Consider the following 23,377-nt stretch of genomic DNA (forward strand, 5'->3'; position numbering starts at 1 on the left):
TTTTCAAATGTCACACAACTTCTGCTCAAACACTTCTCGATTTAACTAAAGCTTTTCATTCTGATGCATCTGAGATGTTGTTGACCCCACGATATGTGTCTCTGTTTTATTGCTAGACCTGTAAAAGCAAATGACCCTTGACTTCTGCTTGAGGAGGATTTTTTAAAAGAGCTTGTCCTGCTTGTTTTGTTCAGGTGGACGGGTCCAGGCAGTGGGTGATGAAAGGTGCACCCACATGGTAGTTGAGGAGAACTCCATTAAAGAACTGCCCTTTACTCCCTTGAAAAGACTCTATGTAGTGAAGCAGGAGGTATGAACTTGACTTAACATCTCGCAAGTACACTCTGGACTTTGTGTGGGTCTTTAATAATAGTGTGTAAAAATACACCCTGTTATTTTATGCTGTTTACTGTCTGTATTCCATTATCTAGTAGGTTACAAGGAGTGGGAATCTTTTTTTGGCACTCATCAGGGGTTTTAGTAGCTTTAGTAGCTAAGGTTTTAATAAAATGCATCTTATTTTTGTGTACTTCTCATTCTGTCTTTTTCTGCAGTGGTTTTGGGGCAGTATTCAAATGGACGCCCGTGCTGGTGAATCGATGTATTCTTATGAAAAGGTGAGGAAACATGTAAAATGAATTTGCTTTTGAATGTTGATTTTTTTTGTTTTGATTAACATATAAACCTTTTAAGACAAAGCTCACAATTAATTCTGAAGTGACGGTATGTGCTTTTGTAGAAGTAAAAAGTGATTTTTAATGTCCGAAATTTTATTTAATTTTTTTAAATCTAAGAGATCTGACTTTTTTTATACTGTTGTCTGAGGTCAACTAATGACGTTCGCATGTTTTTTACATTCAAAAACATCATAATAAATAAGTAACAGGCTATTTTGCACTGAAATTAGTCTGACACGAGTGTCAGCTCTGACAGCATTGCATCACGTGCACCTGTGCAATATGAAAACTGCTCTGAAAACACCCCTATTAGCAATTAGTGCTTTCCACCTGATGAAATAAACGCGGCAAAACTGACAAATCAGAATTTTTGGTCGAGCCAGAACCTATGGACGACTAATCGACTGGGAGATTACAGCCCTACATTCATGTTATCTCATCCTGTCTGCAAATCAAGTCTCTTGTTTACAAACAAATCTGTGGTCAAATGAAGAGACGGGTAGCTGCAGCTTGGAGTAATGGGCGTGGCAGGAGGTAGGGGCGTGGTGAGTTTTCTCATTGGTCAAAGGAGCTTCCTCCTGGCGACTGTGTTGGCCAATCAGCGGTAACCTTAGTTTTACTATCGTATGATTCAGTGCAGGAATGAGTTTTGACTTAGAACACAAGCCTTTGATGACAAATTCAACTGACGTTTTAAAAAACTTAGGTAAAAATGACTATTGAATAAATGTTTTTTTGGATAAAATGTTGTTTGTTTTGCTTACTTGATTAATGTCACTCAAAATTAGTTTATTAAACTGGTTTTACTTCATTTTATATTATATGATGAGTGTTTGATCAAACACATATGTATGCCTTTATACAGCAAAAACATTTGCTGTACCATTAATATAAAAATAATATTACTTTCAGTTTGTATGTAGCCTACTTAAAAATGAAAGTACAAGATTAGTATGACTATTAGTGTCAGGAGACATTTTTATCTTTAAAATAATAATTTGTTTTTTAATTATTTTTTATTTTATTATTTACCGGTAGTTCAAGTACAGACATTTCAAGTATAATACAAAAAACAATGAGTACAAAGCATTGTAAATACAGCTCAAAATGTGTAAATCAGAGAATAACAATAACAAGTATAAAATGAACAATACAAATAAATACAAAAATTTAAGTTTATGAATCAAGGTAGAAAACAGTTTTGTTTTGTGATCTCATGTTTGACAAAACTGTATTGTTTTCTTCAAAATATCTTCTTTTGAGTTATGCGGGAAAAAAATCATACAGGTTGGAACATATGGAGGGTGAGTAAAACATGACAATAGGTATTATTTACCCAAAAATGTTAAGTATGATATATCCAGAATAGCTAAAATGCTAACTAGTTATCTGTATTTATACCTCCTCTCAACAGCACCTTATACTGCCAAAATTGTGCCAATCATATTTCATGACGCATTGCATCATTTAGTAAAGAACTGTGATTGAATTTACATCTTCACAAAAGTGCAGTTCACTTATATATGTTGTCACTGTGTCTTTCTCTCAGCCGGAGAGTCCTGCGATGAAGAAAGCTGTATCCATGCTGTCTCTCACAACACCCAACAGTGGCAGGAAACGTCGTCGTCTCAGAGAAACACTCGCTCAGCTCACCAAAGAGACAGAGATTTCTCCCTTCCCACCACGCAAGAGGCCCTCGGCTGAGCACTCCCTCTCCATGGGCTCCCTGCTGGACATCTCCAACACACCTGACACATGCAAAACCAGCGGAGGTGAAATGAATACTCTGGCATTTTATGCGACTAATGCAGCCAAATAATATATAATACAACGCTTCCTGTCTTCCACGAGTTAGACAAATGGATAGAAGAATGTTTTAACATTCAGTAAAAAACAAAAACATCACCCTGATTGGTTGTAAAGTTTGCGAAGTTCCCATTATGCATTATGTAAGAGTTCTGTTCCAGAACTCCAGGCTTTGATCTCTGAGGTCCAGGTCGATCCCAGGCAAGGCTGAGATGAACCAGAAGAGTGGTCAGGGTCTGTTTTAGATGAGTGAGGCAGCTGTCTTTTGCAGAGCTCAGGTGCAGGAGGAGCAGCGGTAGGCGGAGGAGTGCCAGACAGCGTAGATCAGAGAATGAGTGGCCACTGCAGCGTACAAGCACTCCTGTGTGCAGACAGGAAAACCAGACAGGTGACATTCAACTTTAGCCCAGGGTGTAGGATCTACCCATGATATTACTGTAGGTCTTTTGGAGAAAAGATGGTGGCTTAAATTGATCAAATGTATCTCGTATTGTCTTCTATTATTCTTTTTCTCTTCTCTTCTATTTTTTATATTATTTCCTTTTAAAGGAATGCACAATGTTCAGACAATTTAGGGCCTGTTCACACTTGTAGGTCCGGACCAAAAAAGAAAACAATACATTTAAACTTGGTTCGCTTGGCATTCACAGTGTAATTTTTAAGACCGACCCTAAAGATGCAAAACAAACAAGAAAAATATACATATTTTGCAACTACACTTTAAATATATACTTGCAATAACCAAAACAATGCTGTCTGCTGGGCTAAATGCTCTCGTTGTGTTTGTGTACATATGGTTTTTTACCAGCTGATAAATTGTAATGGGGTCAAAACAGTGGCAGGAATTTCCGTTGTAGGAGACGCGTTTCTTATGCCTCTACCGAACTGTAATGTCTAACATATCTCCTGTCATATGAAGATCCAGGCAAGCCTTGAGTGTTCTGTCCTTTTTAGGGTCGCATCTTGTGGCATTGTCCTGTTTTATTGGAATTGGAATGTGCGTTTCTTATCGAATCTTCTGTTCTTTGAAGTTCTAATGGAAAAATGGAACCTGTTCTAGGGCCCTATAAAAGTTTTATTTTTCCCCCAAATCATTTTTTTCCGTTTAAATTTTTACGAAATCATTTTTATTTATTTTTATTTTGGGGAATTCCCTTTTTTCCGTTTTAATTTTTGGGAATTAATTTTTTTTTATTTATTTTTTTACCCTTAACTGTTATTTCAGTCGTAAAAAGAGTGCTTTTAATGTTAATATAATATAAAACATAAAATAGGAATGACCTTAAATTTATTGAGGTAACAAACCTCATATTTACTTTTCAGGACAAATACTGCATGATGCAACATAACACTGCACTTCAAGTACTTCAAGTCATAACTAAATATTAATGGTAATGAGCTTTAAACTTTCCACTAAAATACATTGTTATTTTATATAAGTTAAAATGAAAGTTAAAAAATGGACAGTTTTTCATAATAATCCGCTTTTCCTCTTTTTACTCTAAAAAAAATTAAAGCTGAATATTAAAGGGGGGGTGAAATGCTGTTTCATGCATACTGATCTTTTTACACTGTTAAAGACATGGAATCCCATACTAAACATAGACAAAGTTTCAAAAGTTAAGGTGGACGTTTGATGGGAGTGTTTCTTTGTCAAAAATACTACTTCCGGTTAGTCATAAGTTTCGGCAAGTTTTTTGAGATCATGCGTCCCCTTTGACGTTAATGGGGGCGGAATTTCCTTGTATGGGCCTTACGGACAATTCTACCGGAAGCGCGTGAGAGAGAGAGAGGGAGAGAGCGAAAGTAACAGCCTACGCCCATCAAAGCGCTGGCTTGTAGGATGCTGGACAGGTGATGTGCACATAACAATGTCACCAAAAAAGTGCGTTTTTGGTTGCCAGACCAAGACAGTCCTGCACAGATTCGCTAAAAACCCCGTGTTAAGGCAACAGTGGATGTAATTTGCTTTTCCGGATCAGCAACTGAGTTGCGCGAATGTTTATATCTGTTCGCTGCATTTCGGTGCCGACTGTTTCATAAACAAGGCCCAGCTCGACGCCGGATTTTCCCAATCGCCTAATGCTGAATGATGGAGCAGTCCCAACGTTAGAAGGGTGAGTGAGACTGCTTCAAATGTCTGTGTTTTTTTTAGTCCGCTTACTGTCTACACAAACCACGCGTAAACACACAAACACACGTGCACAACTGTACTTCCCACATGTACATCTTCAAAGACAAAAATACGACGATATAATTCAAGTAAATATGTAAATAACACAAGCCGCTAAGCATATTATATAGTTAGTGTATAACTTGTACCACATACAGACGTCCTGCTCTAGTCGTTTTTGCTGCTGCTCCTGTTCAACTGCAGCCTCTGGGTCTGATTCCGGATCATAGATGTATGGCTGTATCTGATTAAGCCATATTTTTATTTTGAATAAAGTTTTTTTCCCGCGACGCACTCGACTCAACATAGCAGCAGCGAGCACACGTCATTATTTAGCTCCGCTCACACGATACGCCCCCACCCGCTCGGCTTTTTTCGGAAAGACTCGGAACAGTGCATCTTTCTTATATAATTATTAAAAAAATAAAGACTTTTCGGAGATATGCAGGATGCAATGCTACTCTATAGGTACTCAAGATTGACATGACACTGACTGAAACTGAGTGTTTCACCCCCCCTTTAACATGAAAAATAACCCATTTCACCATGAAATCATGTAGTAAAGTGTTCTGTGTGTTTAATAATCACAATATGATATCCAGTGCTGTGAAAAATAAGAATAAAATACACAAAAACAACACTGCCAGAAGTTTTTGCCTTCAAAGGCACATTTAAATGATTAAATCTAGAGGTTTATCTTAACTTAAGATTACTTTTATCATGTAAACTACCTATATACAGCATTGCTATATGCTTATGTGTTTGGAACAGAGGGGAACACAGTCGCATCTGCAGCAGATATATGCTGCCTATCATAAATATTCGAGTTTCTTAACTTTTTCGCTGACGAAAGCAGAGCCGTGGAGCCAACTTCCCTATACTTTCATTGTTTTGAAGGGGGAGCTGAAATGACTTCTCCCATACAAAACAGAATTTCATTCCAAATATGTACAATTCTGGGAAAATCTGCATTAACACTAGATTCCGCTTTAATATGCAGATTTCGCGTTATGCCAATTCCGCGATTCCGGCCCTACGGTTCTTGATACCCAAACCTTAATCTCAGTCGCTTGATTGGTCCACAACAGGTTTCGGAAGGTAGCGTTCACACTTATTCAAATCGACTGCGCTAACAGAGCAATAGAACCAGAGTTTGTTTTAGAGCAAAACCTGCCAAGTGTGAACGGCCTTAAACTAATTTGTGGCATAATGTCGATAATTTTGACATAAATTACTCGACCTAATGTCATTAGACCAATTTTTTTTGTGAAGAATCCTGATAGCCAGTTTTTTTCCCCATTTACTTTTTTTTCCAATATAATGGAAGTCAATGGGAACAAAAATTGTTTAGTTATCAACATATATTTTTTTGTGTTCCACATAAGAATGGAAGTCGTTCAGATTTTTAAATAAAAATTAAAATTGAGTAGACTACCCCTTTTACATGTGCATATGATTAGATTTAATACAGCTGAACTTAATTCAGATACAATGGTGCAGTTTCCTCTTTACTATAGGTCCTTGGTTGATTTTTATTTTTGTTTCTATTCAACGTGGAACATTACTTTTAATTCCTCCATTTCCTTGTACTTAACTGCAAATTTAACTAATTTAATATATACAGTGAGGAAAATAAGTATTTGAACACCCTGCTATTTTGCAAGTTCTCCCACTTGGAAATCATGGAGGGGTCTGAAATTGTCAGCGTAGGTACATGTCCACTGTGAGACATAATCTTTAAAAAAAAAATCCAGAAATCATAATGTATGATTGTTTAATGATTTATTGGTATGATACAGCTGCAAATAAGTATTTGAACACCTGAGCAAATCATTGTTAATATGTGGTAAAGTAGATTTTGTTTACAATTACAGAGGTCAAACGTAGAGGCTGTAGAATTTTTTGTTTTTTTGCTGCTGCCCCATCTACCCAATTTGTCAGTTATTGTACTTTCACTCTCAATTGCCTACTGTTGTTCTGTCTGCTCTTTTTGTCTATTGCCTTTATTGTTGTTTGTTTATTGTAAAGTGTCCTTGAGCTCTGGAAAGGCACTTTATAAATAAAACGTATCATTATTATTATTATAGAATCATATATATTTTGACAAAGCAGATAAAGCATATCATAGGATGAGAAGTAACTGTGATTTATAGTGGCTAACCCCTGCATGCCTGCTTATGTGTTTCAGAACATTCTAAACCCCCCAAAAGCTCAACTCCCGCCCTTCCCAAGCAGTCAGCACGATGGCAGGTCTCCAAGGAGCTCTACCAAACCGAAAGCAACTACGTTGATATCCTGGCCACGGTCCTGCAGGTTTGGAAAATGGCAATCCGCAGTACCTGGCTGTGGTCTTATCAAACTAAAACAGTGCATCTGACCAGTAGGGGGGAAAATGAATTAGGTTTGGGCACGAATGCCATGGACATTTGAGCTTTGATTTGCACCCCTACATGTGGAGCTCATACAAACACACGCACACACACTTCTGTGTCTGCTTGCATAGTAAATGCCACATCATATGCCCGTAATCAGAACCGTGCAAATTTCACTGAACAGTGGAGTCAGATCATCAGGCAATACTGAATAGCCTGACCTTTCCATTGTGGTCCACTGGATCTTTATTAAGTTTATGGAGTAGCTGTCAAGTAGAGATCTGCACTGATTTTCCCAGTTTCATTTCACTCGCGTAGAACTGTTCATCATTTCCTCATGTTCTCAACAATTTATTATACAGTTATATTGTAATTATATATTTATTTAATAAAATAATTGTTTACTATTTTATATTATATTTTATTTTATTTATATAAATTATATTTCTTTATGCACTTGTGTTCATGTTTGGGGTAATTTAGTTTTTTTAAGAATTTGATAAAATGAATCAAAAGTGACAGTAAAGACATTCATAATGCCAAACAATATTTCTATTAAAAATATAATAAAATAGAAAATAGTTTTAACAATTAATACTGTTCACAAAATTATAAATGTTTTACTGCATTTTAAATAAACAAATGCAGCTTTAGTGAGCATAAGAGACTTTTTTTTTTTTTTTAACTTTACCCTCGGTTTCAAAGACAAGGCTTATGCCTAGTCCCAGACTAAAATGTATGTTTGAGCTGTGTTAACTGAAAGGAATTAGCACGGGCATATATTTAAAAATATGTCTGTTGCGTTGTTTTGTTTTAAGATGCAAGATGTTTTTTTTCTAAGGTATGTTTATAAGGGCATATAAGGTATGTCAAAAAAGCTAAATGTCCTAATTGAACTAAGGCTTAATCCTGGCTTAGTCTAAGCCCTGTCTGTGAAACTGTGCCTTAAAAAAATCATGCGCATCTCAAACTTTGAATGGTAGTGTATCAACTACAGTTTTAAGGTTTATTTTAAAATGATGTCAAAAGACTGAAAAATATTGCAAACTATCACCCCACTCTGCTATAAGTCTGCCTGCTTTGGCTGACATATCTTAAAAATAGCACCCTCTCATGCCTACAAATCAGAGGTTTAGTCCAGTGCCGCAACAATCTAATCGGGTCCTTTCAGTGATCCTGCAGGAATGCAGGCTTCTACTGTCAAGTCCTGCTGCTTTAGTGAGTGTCTCTGTGTCCATCCTGCATTAGTGATCTAATTTCCTTTATGCGTTGGCTCTTTCAGCTCTTCAAATACCCACTGGAGAAAGAGGGGCAGGTGGGCGGCCCCATTCTAGCTCAGGAAGAGATCAAGACCATCTTTGGCAGTATTCCAGACATCTATGATGTGCACACAAGAATAAAGGTAGGCAATAACCTTTCCAAAACGCTGAGTAAAGGCTGTGTTGACCGTGTTAGCTGATGAATGGGCTTTGACAGGCGGATCTCGAGGAGTTGGTGATGAACTGGTCTGAAGAGAGGAGCGTTGGAGACATTATCCTGAAATATGTGAGTGTGATGAATCTTTGAACTCGACCTCCTCTGGCGTGGAGCTCATAATGCAGTCAAATACTGAATGGCAGCTTTTGTGATCTCTCTTTATTTTTTAAAATTCTCTCAGTCTGGAGAGCTTGTGAAGGCCTACCCACCATTTGTCAACTTCTTTGAGATGAGCAAGGAGACGATAGTGAGATGTGAGAGACAGAAGCCGAGGTTTCATGCGTTCCTGAAGGTACTGACATCTTTTTGTGTTTGTGTGTGAGGGCTTTTATACTATAAAGAAACCCATATATTAAGACCTTTTTCTTTTTTAACAGAGACCTTAGGGTGCCCATTTTCTGATAATTTTTGAGTTGGCTGACTATAGTAGAGTGGTTTTGAATGGGCTTTTATTGACATCATCTTTCATTTTATTATTTAGATTAATCAGGCTAAACCCGAGTGTGGCCGTCAGACTCTCGTTGAGCTTTTGATTCGTCCAGTACAGAGACTGCCGAGCGTCGCCCTCTTGCTGAACGGTAACACATGAATACGGCTGTCGGCATGATGCAAGTGAAAGACACACAAACAGCTGTTTCTATTCAGCAAATCTTACTGAATCCATACAATTTAATGGTTTAAAGGCGCTTTGGAGTTGTTTGATTGTTTCTTGGTTTTCCCAAATTCAAACTTTTTAAACAAAATTTTTCACCACTGACACAAGAAATCAAGACTTAAACTGGATTTTGTTCTTTGCAGATATAAAGAAACACACATCAGATGACAACCCAGATAAAGTGACGCTTGAAAAAGCCATTGAGTCTCTCAAGGAAGTGATGACGTGAGTCCTCCAATTAACTCCTAAAATTGTCCTTAAAATAAATTAGTCGTGCAAAATTTCGGCAACCCACAATTTTCCGCCAAGAATAAATGTTCTTTTTCAGATGAGTTTTAGTGGGCTAAAATCATTGGGCCTCATTCATGAAACCGACTGCCCTTTTTGTTAAGCCCCGCCCACCGACTCTATACACGATGTGATTGACCTGACCAGAGTTTGGTTTTTACAGCTCAGAACTTTATTGAGAGTTGCTAGACGACACTCGCGGCAGATTAGATTTGCTGCCGCTAGGGTGCGTCTAGATTTCTAGGCTAATTGCCACCTGCTGCTGCTTCTGCTTTCAGAGGGAAAAGCTGCCCATAACTGCTAGTCTAGGATCTGTAATCCTCTTAATCCTCTGTAAGAATTCGTAATAATAGCATATTATTAGCTTAAAGGAGCTAGCCAAAGAGCCAGTGTGTTATCTGTATTTGCACTCGTCAAATGATTAAATTTCCAATGTGTTTTCGCTTCGGTGAGTAATGTAGCCTATCACAGACATGATTGTAGGTATCTACAACACAGTTGGCCAACCACAGGTGTTGAATTTGGAATCCACTCACCACTCGAGGTGCTGAGTTCAGTTAACACGTGCGTCTCTTTAAGTGCAGACATTGTGAAAAAAAGAGATTCATTGTATTCCAGCTTCACTGCGGAACTTTGTGATATTGTGTTTATTGAATGAGTGACAGCTTTTAGTGATAATAAAGTATATTACCACATACACTCTTTAATACGCTGACCCATCCGCATATATATGCGGGATTCACTAGAAAAATGTGATGACTGACAATTATAAATGTCGAAATCAGCCTCATAAAAATGTCAGGAAAACACGATTCCAGGCTGCATGTCATTATCCATGGATCACTGAATCTTCGGCAAGCTGTAAGGAACACTATATCGCCTTTAGTTTAAACTGAAAATCGTTTGCTCAACTCGCGTTTTCCCCTATTAACTCAAGTCACACAGCAGCTCTACTGCAACTCAGCCCGGCTGAGGGGGTGTGTTCTGGCAGGAAAATGATGCCGATGCATACTCTCTATGCATAAATACTAAAAAGACTAATTGGCCTAGTAATAAATATTCAATTAAAGGAATAGTTCACCCAAAAATGAAAATGTTATGTTTATCTGCTTACTGCTTACAAGTAGGACATCCAAGTAGGTGTCTTTGTTTCTTCAGTAGAACACAATTGAAGATGTTTAACTCCTACCGTTGCACTGTGCCAGTCATAATGCATGTCAATGGGGTGTAAATCTATGAGAGTAAAAAACATGCACAAAACACTTCAAATTGAACCCTGTGGCTCGTGGAGACCCATTGATGTCTTTAGACACGAAATGATCGGTTTGTGCAAGAAACCGAACAGTATTTATATACATTTTTACCTCAAATACAACAGTGTACAAAATCCGCAAGCGTGCCATCACTTCCGCTGGGTGAGGTCAAATGTACACCATGAATGCAAACTGCTTTTCAGCGCCTCCTGCTTTTTTCACGTCAGTTTGAAACACTGTTTCAGTCATCTCATGTCAATCTTAAATACCTATAGAGTAGTATTGCATCCTTTATATCTCCGAAAAGTCTTTAGTTTTATTATATTTATAAAAGAAAGAAAGGCTGTACCAAGTCTTTCCGGAAAAAACAGAGCAGATGGAAGCATATTGTGTGGGCGGAGCTAAAGAATCACGAGTGCACGCAGCTATTGCATGAGAGCGTCTGAAAGCTGTGACATCCTCAAGCGTGGAGAAGAAAACGTTACTCTAATAAACCCTGGCTATCAATCAGATTTAACTAATACATGTATGACCCAGAATCAGATCCGGAGGCTGAAATAAATTGAACAGGAGAAGCAACAACAGCAGGACGTCCGTCTCTGTGGTATGTACTGTATTTAGTGGCCTGTCAACATTTGTGTGGGTTTACTCATGGTTTATGACATGATTTGGTTTATGGACTATTGTATGTGACTAAACCTTAGCAGTAACAAGCAAAACGGTTAATGGGCACGTTAGCCGCTTGACGTCACCCATAGGAATAAAGTGGAACACGGCGCGACAGAAGTGTTGCACGGACAAGTGGATCTGCACCTTGAGAGCAGTGTTTATGGGCGTGCATTTGTTCTCTTGCTCTGGTCGCTCGCACGCGCACCCTTTTGGAAGAAGAGCCCATACGACCCATACAAGGACATTCCACCCTGTTGACGTCAAGCCGACCGACCCATACTCGGGGAAAAAAAACTCTCCGAAACTTGTGAGAAACCAGAAGGATTATTTTTGACACAGAAACTCCATCAAATGTCCAACTTAGTTTATGAAACTTTGCCCATGTTTAGGATGGGAATCCAAGTCTTTAACAGTGTAAAAAGCTCAGTATGCATGAAACTGCATTTCACCCCCCCCCCCCCCCCCCCTTTAATTGTGATTAATTGCAGAAAAATGTGTGATTATTCGTTCTTTTTTTGTCGATTGACAGCACTAAAAGAAAGTTTACAATAAAAATGGACCCACTTTATATTAGGTGGCCTTAACTACTATGTACTAACATTGTAATTAATAATTTGATACAATGCACTTATTGTGTACATACATGTTTTTTCATTGTACTTAGATTTTAAAAAATACCTGCATGTAATTACGTCTGTAATTTAATTTCTGTAGTTAAATTTGTAATTACACAGTTGGCACTTCCCTTACACCTAACCCTACCCTTAAACTTACCCATATCACCACACCTGTCCCTAACTCTACCCGTATCCCGCCTCAATATCAGCAAAGTGTTTTGTAATACAATTTGAACACAGTAAGTACGTACATTGTACTTATTTTTTGATGTAAGTACATAGTACTTAAGGCCACCTAATATAAAGTGGGGCCATAAAAATATATTATGCATGCATACCCACTATCTATCTGCCTTTTGTATTTATTGCATTGCATATCGTATGTTCGGGGATGAAAGATTGATAAGCAGATATGCTATTGGATGTAACTTTTTACAGTTTGCTAAAAGTGGCTCTCCTATTGATTTTGTCCTTCCAGTGTGGCTTTCTTGAAAAAAATAACGAAGACCACTGTCTGGTATCTGCCACTGCAACACATTTACTAGAATTTCATTTTACTCTGTGCCTATATGGGTGGGCCGGGGATGGCAGGGGTTGGTGGCTATGTAAGCATCTGGATATTAGCCACGGGGCAGGGGCTTCGATTACCTCTCTTTTTTTGACCATACATGTGTTTGCATACCTGGTACACAATATGGCGTATCTCAATGGGTTACAAGCGGCGTAAGTGATGGCACGCTCGTGGCTGCTGTACATAGTGTACTTTGGTTGATATGAAACAGGATATCCATGGCAGTAATGTTACTTGTATCTCATTTAGAAAAATATTACTGATTATAAAAATGCAGTAAAAAGCAATATCAACCTCTCCATAGTTCAGTCTAGGTAAAAGTAGTATGATTGGTCGGTGTAGTATTTGTCCCACCCCTCCTCCACTGTGATTGGATGGCTGGGTAAAAAGTAACAGGGACGTGCTGCCAATTATCCAAAGATGAACAGTTAAAAAAAAAAAAAGGCCAATGATGTACAGGGCAAATCATCTCATGAAATATTTGTATGGTACATAGTGGATCAAAAAGCAATGTAGTCGTTTTTCCTAAATTCGAACATTAATATAGAATATTCAATGGTGTTATGGACCATTCACACAGGTTAAAGAGCAGGTCTTAATTTAATTCGTACCAAATAACATTTTGAAAATAATTTTTTTGTGAATCTGAAAATTTACATTAGAAAAGCTTTACGAGCGATTTACGCACATTAATTCTGTTCGTTTCATGAATGAGGCGCGTTGACTGAAACGGTCAGTGTTTAACTAAAGATTTATTTTATTTTCTCTCTCTCTCGCTCTCTATCTATCTATCTTTATTTATTTATTTATTTTCCCTTCTTTCTTTTCCCAGACACATAAATGAGGATAAAAGGAAAACGGAGGGACAGAAACAGATCTTTGATGTTGTTTATGAGGTGGACGGCTGCCCTGTGAGTAATTTGTTTTCCCATTTCTGGGAATAGTTCACCCATAATTCTGTCATTTACTTGCCTTCATTCAAGTAGAGCTATGTTCCAAATCTTCTGAAGCTTTAAGTCAACAGATCGCAATGAAAGACTTTATTTGCTGAAAATTGCCGCCCTCCGTCACAGCTCTCAAATAACTTCACCTCATTTTCACGTTCCCTACCAACACAACTGAAGTCATCATATTATGACCAAGGGATTTTTCTCGCTCTTTTGAAAGAAGAGTATGATGTAAGCATAAGCCAGCATTCACCAAGCAAAACTTCCCTGCCAGTCCACTCAGACCATGAAAACTATAAAAAAACAGGTCATTCAGAAATCATCACGGTGTTGAGGTCAGAACCATGACCACATATATTCAACTATTTTGCAATAGAGCACAGCCAATCTCAAGAGATGTAATTTACATAGATGTTTAAGTGCCATTATTATGCTTTTTTGAATATTAGCTTTCTTGTAGTGTGTAATGTAGCTGTTGGTGAATGTAAAAGATCTGCACAAGTTTCAAAGTACACTAGGGATATCACAATACCAAAATTCCAGTAGTCTGCACCAATACCATAATAATTTTACGGTTTTGAGTACCAATTTCAGTACTACAGTAAAACTTAATTGAACTATTAAAACAAGTTTTAATTAAATTCTGAGTTTATTATTTATGATAATTATTATAAGTAAATAATACCTGAACATTTGAAATTGAAGGCAACAAAATGCTGTTTAAAATTAAACATTGTTTATATAAAGGATCAAGTGAAAAATAAGCAACCCTCTATGCACACCTAATAATAATAATTATTATTATTATTGGTAGTATATTAGTATTACATTGAGACATAGCTAAATCTACTGTACAACATTTGCCTGATATAGTTCTGTCAATTTCTTTGTTAAACCAAACTTTTATTTTGACGGAAGACCTTTGAGTGTCTGTGTTCATGATATGACAAGTGAAACGCTAAATGCTCATGAAGTGACTCTCAGAACTGAGTTTATGCGTTCATATCCTCGTATAGTGACATGGCAGCGGCTAAAAAGACAACGTGTTGTGCGAGTGAGCGTGAGCCCTAAATGAAACTGCGCATCTGCGCCATTCGTTTAAACGTGGAGAATTAATATTTAAATTGTATTTTGCTGTTTAATATTCACAGACACTAGTATGTTTTTGACTACAGCCAAGCCCTGCGCTTGGATGAAAATGGAAGCGACTGAAAGCAGAGCTCTGCCTATTATGTGGTACTGAATATGCTCTGTACTGCAGAAGTACTGGTATAGTTAAATTTTTGTCAAATTTCAGTACCAACTTGGTACCGAAAGTACCAGTACTTGTGACATCCCTTAAGTACACGATGAAACAAGTTGTCAGTAATTCCAGTCTAACTCCCGTGCACACCTACACCGGTTCGTAACAAATTTGCATTATTCCAGGTCTTTGTTGGCTGCCACAAATGACGACTGCAATGACCTGCCGTCAAACACTTTAGCTCTAACTGAGGTCAGGAAGAGTTTGTGTTGTCGACCAATCAAGACGATGTGGTTTTCTGCGCAGTGAAAGCAAATCCGCTTTGCATGCACTTTCAAACGATGCATAAAACCGATGCTATCTGTATCACTGTGCTAGAGGAAGTCTCCAGAGCTGAAATTCAGTTTCCAACCAGCGCTGTAAACGGTAGACCAATCACAACAGACACGGGCCATCTGAAAAATCAGAGCAGAGTATGCAGTTTAGAGAGATTGAATCCATTATGATGGAGTTTCCCAACCTTTTTTTTCCCGTCATGCATACCACTATAAAAATATAACAAAATTACACAAACATGCATCGCTTCAAATGGCATATAAAAAGTATACATATTAAAAGTAGTACTTGCATTTATTGTGAAACTTGAGCTTAAGGCCCCGATCACACCGAACACGTTTTTGCAGCGAGAGGCGTTTTATTTTTTAATGGATTTCGTTGGCAGAGAGCGTTATGCACGCTGCTTATGCGCCCTGGGCGCCTCGCGTTTTTTTTAAAGGAGCGCTCCGAGCGCATGAAGTTGAAAAAAAAATCAACTCCGAACGGAAAAGCGCCCGACGTCATCGCGTTTATTTTCTGTTGTCCAATCGAATGAATGGAGAGGCGGGCCTTCCGCTGTGTTGACCGTTACATTGATTTGACTGACAGTACAGGTGATTCGGGGGTTGCCTAGAAACATTAAAGCGCACTGCTCTTTAAAAACACCGACCAAAAAAGAGAGTGCAGTGCGCCTCGGGTTTTCGAACCTGAAAAACGCGTTCGGTGTGATCGGGACCTAAGTCAGGTAGGAACACAATAAGGTCATAAGCCCCGTTTCCACCAAAATTACCCGGAACAATTTGTACCAGGAACTTTTTTACAGGAACTTTTCTCCCCCCCAGACCTGCAGCTGTCTGTGTTTCGACCGCGATAAAGTTCCGAGAAGATTAGGCAAATTAGTCCGGTGATGTAACGTTAGGACTGCACGCGACTGCTCCTCCAAATCAGTGAAGGACATGTAATCATTTTTAAGTGTACCGATTGAAAGGACTGTTTACATGAGACGTTATCTAAACCGATCTGATGTTTACATGTGATGACTTTCAATCGCAATCATTTTGTCACATGCAGTTTGTCTGCCGCATCAAAAATGTCGCCGCTGTTTTCTCCAGCAGCTATGTGTTAACTGAAGCCATAGCAACTCTTAACGGCCACCAGGACTAATACAGTATTATTTATATCTATTTGTTGTAAAGTGTAATAATCATCCCAGAGAAAAAAATCTTCTGTCAGGCGCAGTTAAAGTAAAAACTGCCCGGGGCAATATACGCTGTGTCATTACTCCAACATTATCTTCATAACTCACGAAATAAAAAGTTTACCCCTCAGAAAAATTTACTTTCCTCTCTTGTCAACATGAGCGCGGCGCGCGCCGTGACGCCGTCACGTCATGTAAGGACACACACTTAAAAGTAATCGGTCAGGTCGTTTACATGGTGAAAAAAAAATTAATAACGAGTATGGAAGAGATTCAAGCTGTGCTGCTTTTGCTGGTTATGTATAGGTTTACGAGGTAATTAACAACGACAGAAAAGAGCACTAATATGCAGATTCAGCAGCATGCAGCATATTCAGAAAGCTTGTAAAGCTAGATTTAAAATGACAATATATTATTATCAGCTATTACGGACATTGAACGTGAGATGGCTGAGACGACCGCGCGCCACCAGACAGAGAGCAAGACTGATATTTATTGAACGCAGAACGAACCTCGCAAAAGACTTTTAAAAATGCCTGTTGAACTTAAAAATGCTGCGTGAGCTCAACCAATCAGCATGTTCAGCGCCCAAGTCCCGCCCTCGAAAGTTCCTGAACTTTGAAAAAGTACTACCTCGCGAGCAGGGCCGTTTGGAGGGGGAAATATTTACCTGGAACTTCATTTATACCCTGGTTCCTGCGGTCTAAACACACGAAGTACCACCCAAAGTTCCTAGTTCCTGGGTAAAGTTCCTGTGGTGGAAACGGGGCTATAGTATGATGTTACTGGTGATGATAAAAGACAACAAATTTACATATCCTTGCAGTCGGACAGAAAAATTGTATTTAATTAAACACTGTCATCGAAGTTGGTATTGTGGCTTTATATAGCTACGGTAGTTTTATAATATTATAATTTTTTTGAACATCAAGCTCAAATTTAGTTACAAGGTTTGTGTCCAGCAAATGACTGATATGTTTTGTCTGTCACTGCATCTGAGGCAGTTTTCATCACCGATCTATCGCTTCTCTAACTGTCATTGTGTTAAACTGGCCAATAGCGCGCCAGGTGGATAATCCGGTTTGTGATTGGTCCCCGCAAATGTGTAGCAGAACAGAAGCAAGATAAAAGTATGTACAGTTTGCCAGCCTGAGCTGCAGGACAAAATGAAATCGCCAGTAAACCTGGCCCAGGAAAGACTAAAGCCCTATTCGGACGGGATTAGATTAACATGGGGACGTGGGGGTAAAGTAATTTTACCTCAGGACGTCTGTAATATAAATGGCCAATTTGCACGGGTCACGACATCTCAGTAAAACTATAAGAAGGGGGAGGAGTAACTCGCTTTACGCACGTGCGTATGACGTTGCAGTTATCACGTGAGCAAACACAACACGAGCACCAGTCTGAACTCCGTCTCCTATATATTATGTGTGTTTTAATAAATAGTTAGGTCCGGTCTAACGATTCTGATTGGATTGTGTTGGTAATAGACAGTTTCCTGTAGCTAAAATAAGTGTTGTGCCTCTAATAAGTGCTTCTAATATCTTCTTTTTGCTTTAAATGATATGCGGGAAATACTAGAGGTTTGCCACAGAGTTGTCCAACCTTAACCTTAACTTTTAAACAGGAAATGACGGGATTTTACCATACATTTTTACAGCGGGTATATTCGAACGGGATTAGTATTACCCCAGGTCATTTTTCCGGACCTTTTTACAGAAGGTAAAAGTCTCGGTAATCTTTACTGACAATCCATAATGATTACGGAGATAGCACATTCGGACGGGACTAAAATCACAGAGAACCTCTGGTAATAATTACTTTACCCCCACGGCCCCATGTTAATCTAATCCAGTCCGAATAGGGCTTAAGACTGTTTCCCGCTCTTTAAAAAACGAAAAACGAAAGCCCATGTTTGAGTAAAGAAAACGTATCAAACATCAGTATTTCATTTAGCCGTGTATTTCTAACAAGCGGAGATCTTCAAACTGCGTGGCAGTTAATTTAAAATAGAGGCTTGGAGGAGTTATGAGGTTTGACTGATAGTCTAAGGAGCAAATGGAGTTATGAGTTTGAGTCAACCTCTTTTACATGCTTTTTATTTGTTAAATATTTGTAAAAACCCTTATACGGATGCAAAGGATAATCAGTAGGATTTATTATATAAAACGAAATCTAGAAATTCAACCTTTCACGGTTGGGAAATACTGATTTATGGAACCGTTTCAGACACTGAAACTTTTTATTTTTTATCTTGGATGGATGTAAAACTATTGTAGGAAACCTCCAAAACAAAATTAGGAACCTTTAAAATGGCATAACATGGTGTACTTTAAAGCTATATATTTTTTAAAGGTACTGTAGTTGAAACAGCCTGTTTCTGATGGTCAGATAGGACGGAAATGGTCTTGTAAAATTAAATTACAAGTTTTTAGTGCTATCTAGCTTGACTAACATTTATATGTGGACTTCAAGAAATAAATTAAATGCAATGAATGTTTGTAGAATATGGCTTTTTTAACAGTAAATTGTTTAGTGCTATGCTGTATGTCGGCTGCTGTTCCTCTCTGTGGTGGGAGATGCAGCCATGCTGTCTGAAACTTCCTCTCGCCATTAAATCGATCAGTGTGAGTCAGCTCATGTTGTCTCCTGTCAGACTCGCCCCAGAACAGCTGCGTCTAGAGACTGGGCTGCCAAACCAATGATCGCCCCCAGATGGGGGTGCTTTTCCTGGAACAGTTTAGTTTTTGTAGCTCATGGGATCTCGGGCAGCATGGACACGACAGAGGCTGATCCAGGAACAGCGCTCAGAGGAATCTGAGAATACGAGCCTGCAGGCTCAGAGACAGAAAATGCAGCATGTTCTTCAGGCAGTCTGATTGATGGAAAAAAATTCAGCACACCAGTCGCTTATAATTAATTAATTTACTCAACAGTTTGCAAATGTTTTGTGAGGAGGAAACTGAATTCTTTTTTGTGTTTGTGTGCACTTGCAGGCCAATCTGTTGTCGTCACACCGGAGTCTGGTTCACCGGGTGGAGACCATCGCTCTGGGAGACAAACCCTGCGATCGGGGAGAACATGTCACACTCTTCCTTTTCAACGACTGTTTGGAGGTAAAGCTCAGTCTTTCCATGCGCACCTAAAGGGTTAATTACTCACCCTCATATCGCTCCAAACCCATAAGATCTTCGTTCATCTTTGGTACACAAATGAAGATATTTTTGCTGAAATCCGAGAGCTTTCTGACCCCAAAGTCGTTATTTGCGTTTTTTTGTTCACAAAGTATTCTCGTCACTTGATAACAATTAAGGTTGAACCACTGTAGTCACATGGACTATTTTAACATTGTCTTTACTGCCATTCTTGACCTTGAAAGTGGTAATTAAATTGCTTTCTGTGGAATAGTGTTGCACGATATACTGGTACTAGAAAAGTATTGCAATACACTAACTGCTATTACTAACGGTACAATATGGAATTTTATTAGTACCGGTACTTTAAGGAGCCTGGAGGACAGCGCTAATATGAGCTGTATTTCTTAATTTGCATCGATGTGTAACAGCAGATGTCAGGACGTGTGCGCAGAGCTAAACATTCACTAAACATTGGAAGTAGAATCGTTAAGTATATACGCACAGCGCATGACAAAGAAAGGATCATAAATATGCACGCATGAGAAAATAAAATGCGACGCGGGACGTGCTTGCGCTGTCCGACTCTGACCTGAAACGCGCACACGCCTTTCAGACAACATACGATCGCGATTCAGTTCTTTCGCGGATTGTTTTGGGTGTGAATGGCCAAAAAATATATGCTAAAATGCTTGGTCTTGCAAGTATTTAGGTAAACACACAGTTGAGGTAATTAGATATGTGCAGGTCTTAAGACAGACCTAATATTCTGTGTGATTAATGTTAATCAAACAACAATGAAAAATAGAAAACCACCACATGCTTGACTAAATAACTAAAATATTTTTATTAAAGGTGTCATGAACTGGCTTTTAAAAAAGAAAAATTATACTGTTGTCTGAGGTCAATTTATGACGTTCGTTTGGTTTTTTACCTTCAAAAACATCATAACTAATAAGTAATAGGCTATTTTCTACACTGGTTTTGAGGCTCTCTCCTGAACGCTGGGTTTTGATGGGCGTGCAGCACTGGATACTTGGAAATAAACGCCCACGGCTAGGATTGGATAAGATTTGCATATTTAATTAAGCTCCGTTGTCAGTCCACATGACAGAGAGGAGAGAATGAGGGAGAAGCGGCAACCAGAATTATTTTCTCGATCACGGTTCGTAAACGTCTTTATCAAACAAACACAATTTATTTCTCATCCACATGCGATTGATTGGAATATTATTTTTATATTACACATAGCCCGCAAGATCAGACGATATAAGCTCGAACCGCGCGCACACATTAATGCTCGGCGCACGCCGCCCTTCAGATGTCAACGAGGGAGAGAGAGAGAGAGAGAGAATAGCTGAAAAAGAACGGAATATAATTAGATTGATCGGCCTGCCGGGCTTGGTGAGCCCTGGCCCATACGTGTCTGAGTCCAGCGTGCTAAAGGTTTGTTTCTGTTAGACACGTACACATAAGCAAAAAGATCTATAACAACGCAGTACTATTATGTATAAAAACACGTTTTACTCACATGTGTTGCACCATTCCTGTTGGATCCAAATCCAACATCGACCAGAGATTTGTTTACAAATGATCCCACAGTGAACTGAAGTGAACATGTCTTCCCCACGTGAGCTGGAACTTCATTAAAAATAAAGTTCAACCACTCATTCCTAATATTAGGATCAGAAGGAAGATTATGCAGCGGCTTTGTTCTTCCACAACCAGGAATAGCACAATATCTTATGAATAACGAATAATAAGTTCTGTTGTCATATTATTCAATTACCTTTAATGTTTTTTTTTTGTTTTTTTTACTGCGGTGTCGATTTAGTATCGGTATCGAGGTATTTTAGTCTGGTATCGTATCAAAGTCATAATTTTGGTATCATAACACTACTATGGAAGGATCAGAGAGCTCTCGGATTTCATCACAAATATCATCTTTTGTGTTCTGAAGATGAACGAAGGTCTTATGAGTTTGGAACGACATGAGGGTGAGTAATTAATGACAGCATTTCCATTTTTGGGTGAACTAACCATTTAACTGCTATTATGAATTTGTTTATGTAAATATTGCAGATCTCCCCCTCTTTTCTTCATTATGCAAATGCTTCATCAGTTTTCCAAAAGCAGCACCACTATATGAAAGACATCAGTCTTGATTTCTGGTCTTATTTAATGATAGCCATATGATGTCAAATTACTAGCTAGATTTTCACTGTTGTTGTTATTGCACCCGGTTGCATTTGAATAAACAATTAAATTGATAAAAAGTGAATCCCAAGTATCAGAATGACTTTGGTGCCATCCACAGTTGTTTTATGAATCCATTTGGTCTTTATTTATTATTATTATTATTATTTTATGTGCGTGTATCTGGATCTTGCCAAACATTTTAACGAAATGTGTTTGTAGGAAATGTTAAAAAAAAACAATAAAATACTTTCTATGAAAAGCATATTCTTTTGAATGAAAATGCTGTTTGGTTATTTGAAATTCTCCAAGTGGTGTAATTTTCTTGAAAATATAATGAAGGAAAATTTCCCATTTAAAATGCATACATTTGGTGTTGTTTTTTCTTCTTAAAATAAGTGGGAGCAGAAAAACTTTTTTGTATGCCAAATCAAAGTCAGTGTTGCATAACCACCATGTAGTATTTTCCACTTTATTTGCTTCAAATTTCAAAATCAAATAATTTGACTCTTTGTATAATTTAAAGTGTGCATGGTTTAAGTTCAAATACCAACTCGTATAACCCCTAAGATCCAGAATATTCATGATTCAGGTATTTATTTTTGGTAAAAAATACTTTTCACTTTATTACCATTTAAAGATTATTTATATACTGGCATATTATTTCATTAAACTCACCTAAACTTTTGATAAATGTGTGACCACCTATTAGCTTTCTGAGAAACTAGCACATACATTTAAAATTTACCCAAAAATGAAAATTGTCATTAATTACTTACGCTCATGTTGTTTGAAACCCGCACGACTTTCGTTTATCTTCGGAACACAAATTATCTATGAACAGTGAAGCTCAAACGTGCTGCATAACACAAGAATGAACATCACTTGTTCTTGCTAAAGCTCAAACGTGCTGCATAACACATGAATAAATCTTAAAGGACAACTCCAGTGAGAAATGAACCTAGGGGTAATTAACAGATGGTTACCGAGTAGATCGTTCTCTGGGATGCGTTTTCATGGAAATCGAATGTAAAGAATTGTATTTCTAAAAATAGATTAGCGTATAACGCTAGTCTATGGGGCAGAGGGTATTGAAATTAAATCGCTAGTTAATACCACTAACAAGGCTCAAAATAGCCTCACACTAACAAGGCAGCATAATGAGGGTCCCTACATGCAAACCGGAGGATTGAGAACTTTGTAAGTGTACAAATAGTTTAATAAGAAGATATTTATAAACATAGTCCCTTACGCGTTCACGGACAGGCGATAGGAATTAAGTTTGTGAAATGTAATAACATGGACATTTTTATTTTTATTTGTTTATTTTCTCTGTTGCGTTCAGTGTTTTCTTCCAGAAACAACGGACCATATGAGATTCCAAGTCACAGTTCATCACTTAGCAGAGCTCGACGAATCGAGACTGTTTTCCAAGATGGCGCCTGTCCGTGCACGCGTAATGCACTGTGTTTATAAAGTATCTTCTTATTAAACTGTTTGTACACTTATTAAGTTCTCAATACTTCGGTTTGCATGTAGGGACCCTCATTATGCTACCATGTTAGTATGAGGCTATTTTGAGCCTTGTTAGTGGTATTAACTAGCGATTTAATTTTACTACCCTGTGTCTACTCTGTGCCCCATAGACAAGCATTATAAGATAATCTGTTTTTAGAGATAAAACTCTTTATATTCGATTTCCATGAAAACGCATCCCAGAGAATGATCTACTCGGTAACCATCTTTTAATTACACCTAGGTTAATTTCTCACCGGAGTTGTCCT

General features: G+C 38.1%; 1 protein-coding gene across 4 annotated transcripts in view; it reads left to right on the forward strand.

Moving 5' to 3' along the window:
• ect2 (epithelial cell transforming 2) overlaps nt 1-23,377 on the forward strand; it is a 58,404-nt gene that overhangs the window by 15,896 nt on the left and 19,131 nt on the right. For 2 of the 4 annotated variants that reach the window (XM_067432051.1, XM_067432053.1), the window contains exons 10-21: nt 195-310; nt 555-617; nt 2,227-2,449; nt 2,755-2,871; nt 6,845-6,969; nt 8,311-8,430; nt 8,505-8,573; nt 8,686-8,796; nt 8,986-9,082; nt 9,303-9,384; nt 13,390-13,468; nt 19,260-19,379. In XM_067432051.1, the coding sequence (XP_067288152.1) occupies nt 195-310; nt 555-617; nt 2,227-2,449; nt 2,755-2,871; nt 6,845-6,969; nt 8,311-8,430; nt 8,505-8,573; nt 8,686-8,796; nt 8,986-9,082; nt 9,303-9,384; nt 13,390-13,468; nt 19,260-19,379 (1,322 nt within the window). The remainder of the gene's footprint in view (nt 1-194; nt 311-554; nt 618-2,226; nt 2,450-2,754; nt 2,872-6,844; nt 6,970-8,310; nt 8,431-8,504; nt 8,574-8,685; nt 8,797-8,985; nt 9,083-9,302; nt 9,385-13,389; nt 13,469-19,259; nt 19,380-23,377) is intronic. The other 2 variants (XM_067432052.1, XM_067432054.1) reach the window with 1 other exon arrangement.

This window comes from Pseudorasbora parva, chromosome 22, assembly GCF_024679245.1.
Source record: "Pseudorasbora parva isolate DD20220531a chromosome 22, ASM2467924v1, whole genome shotgun sequence".
NCBI classification, from domain to species: Eukaryota; Metazoa; Chordata; class Actinopteri; order Cypriniformes; family Gobionidae; genus Pseudorasbora; species Pseudorasbora parva.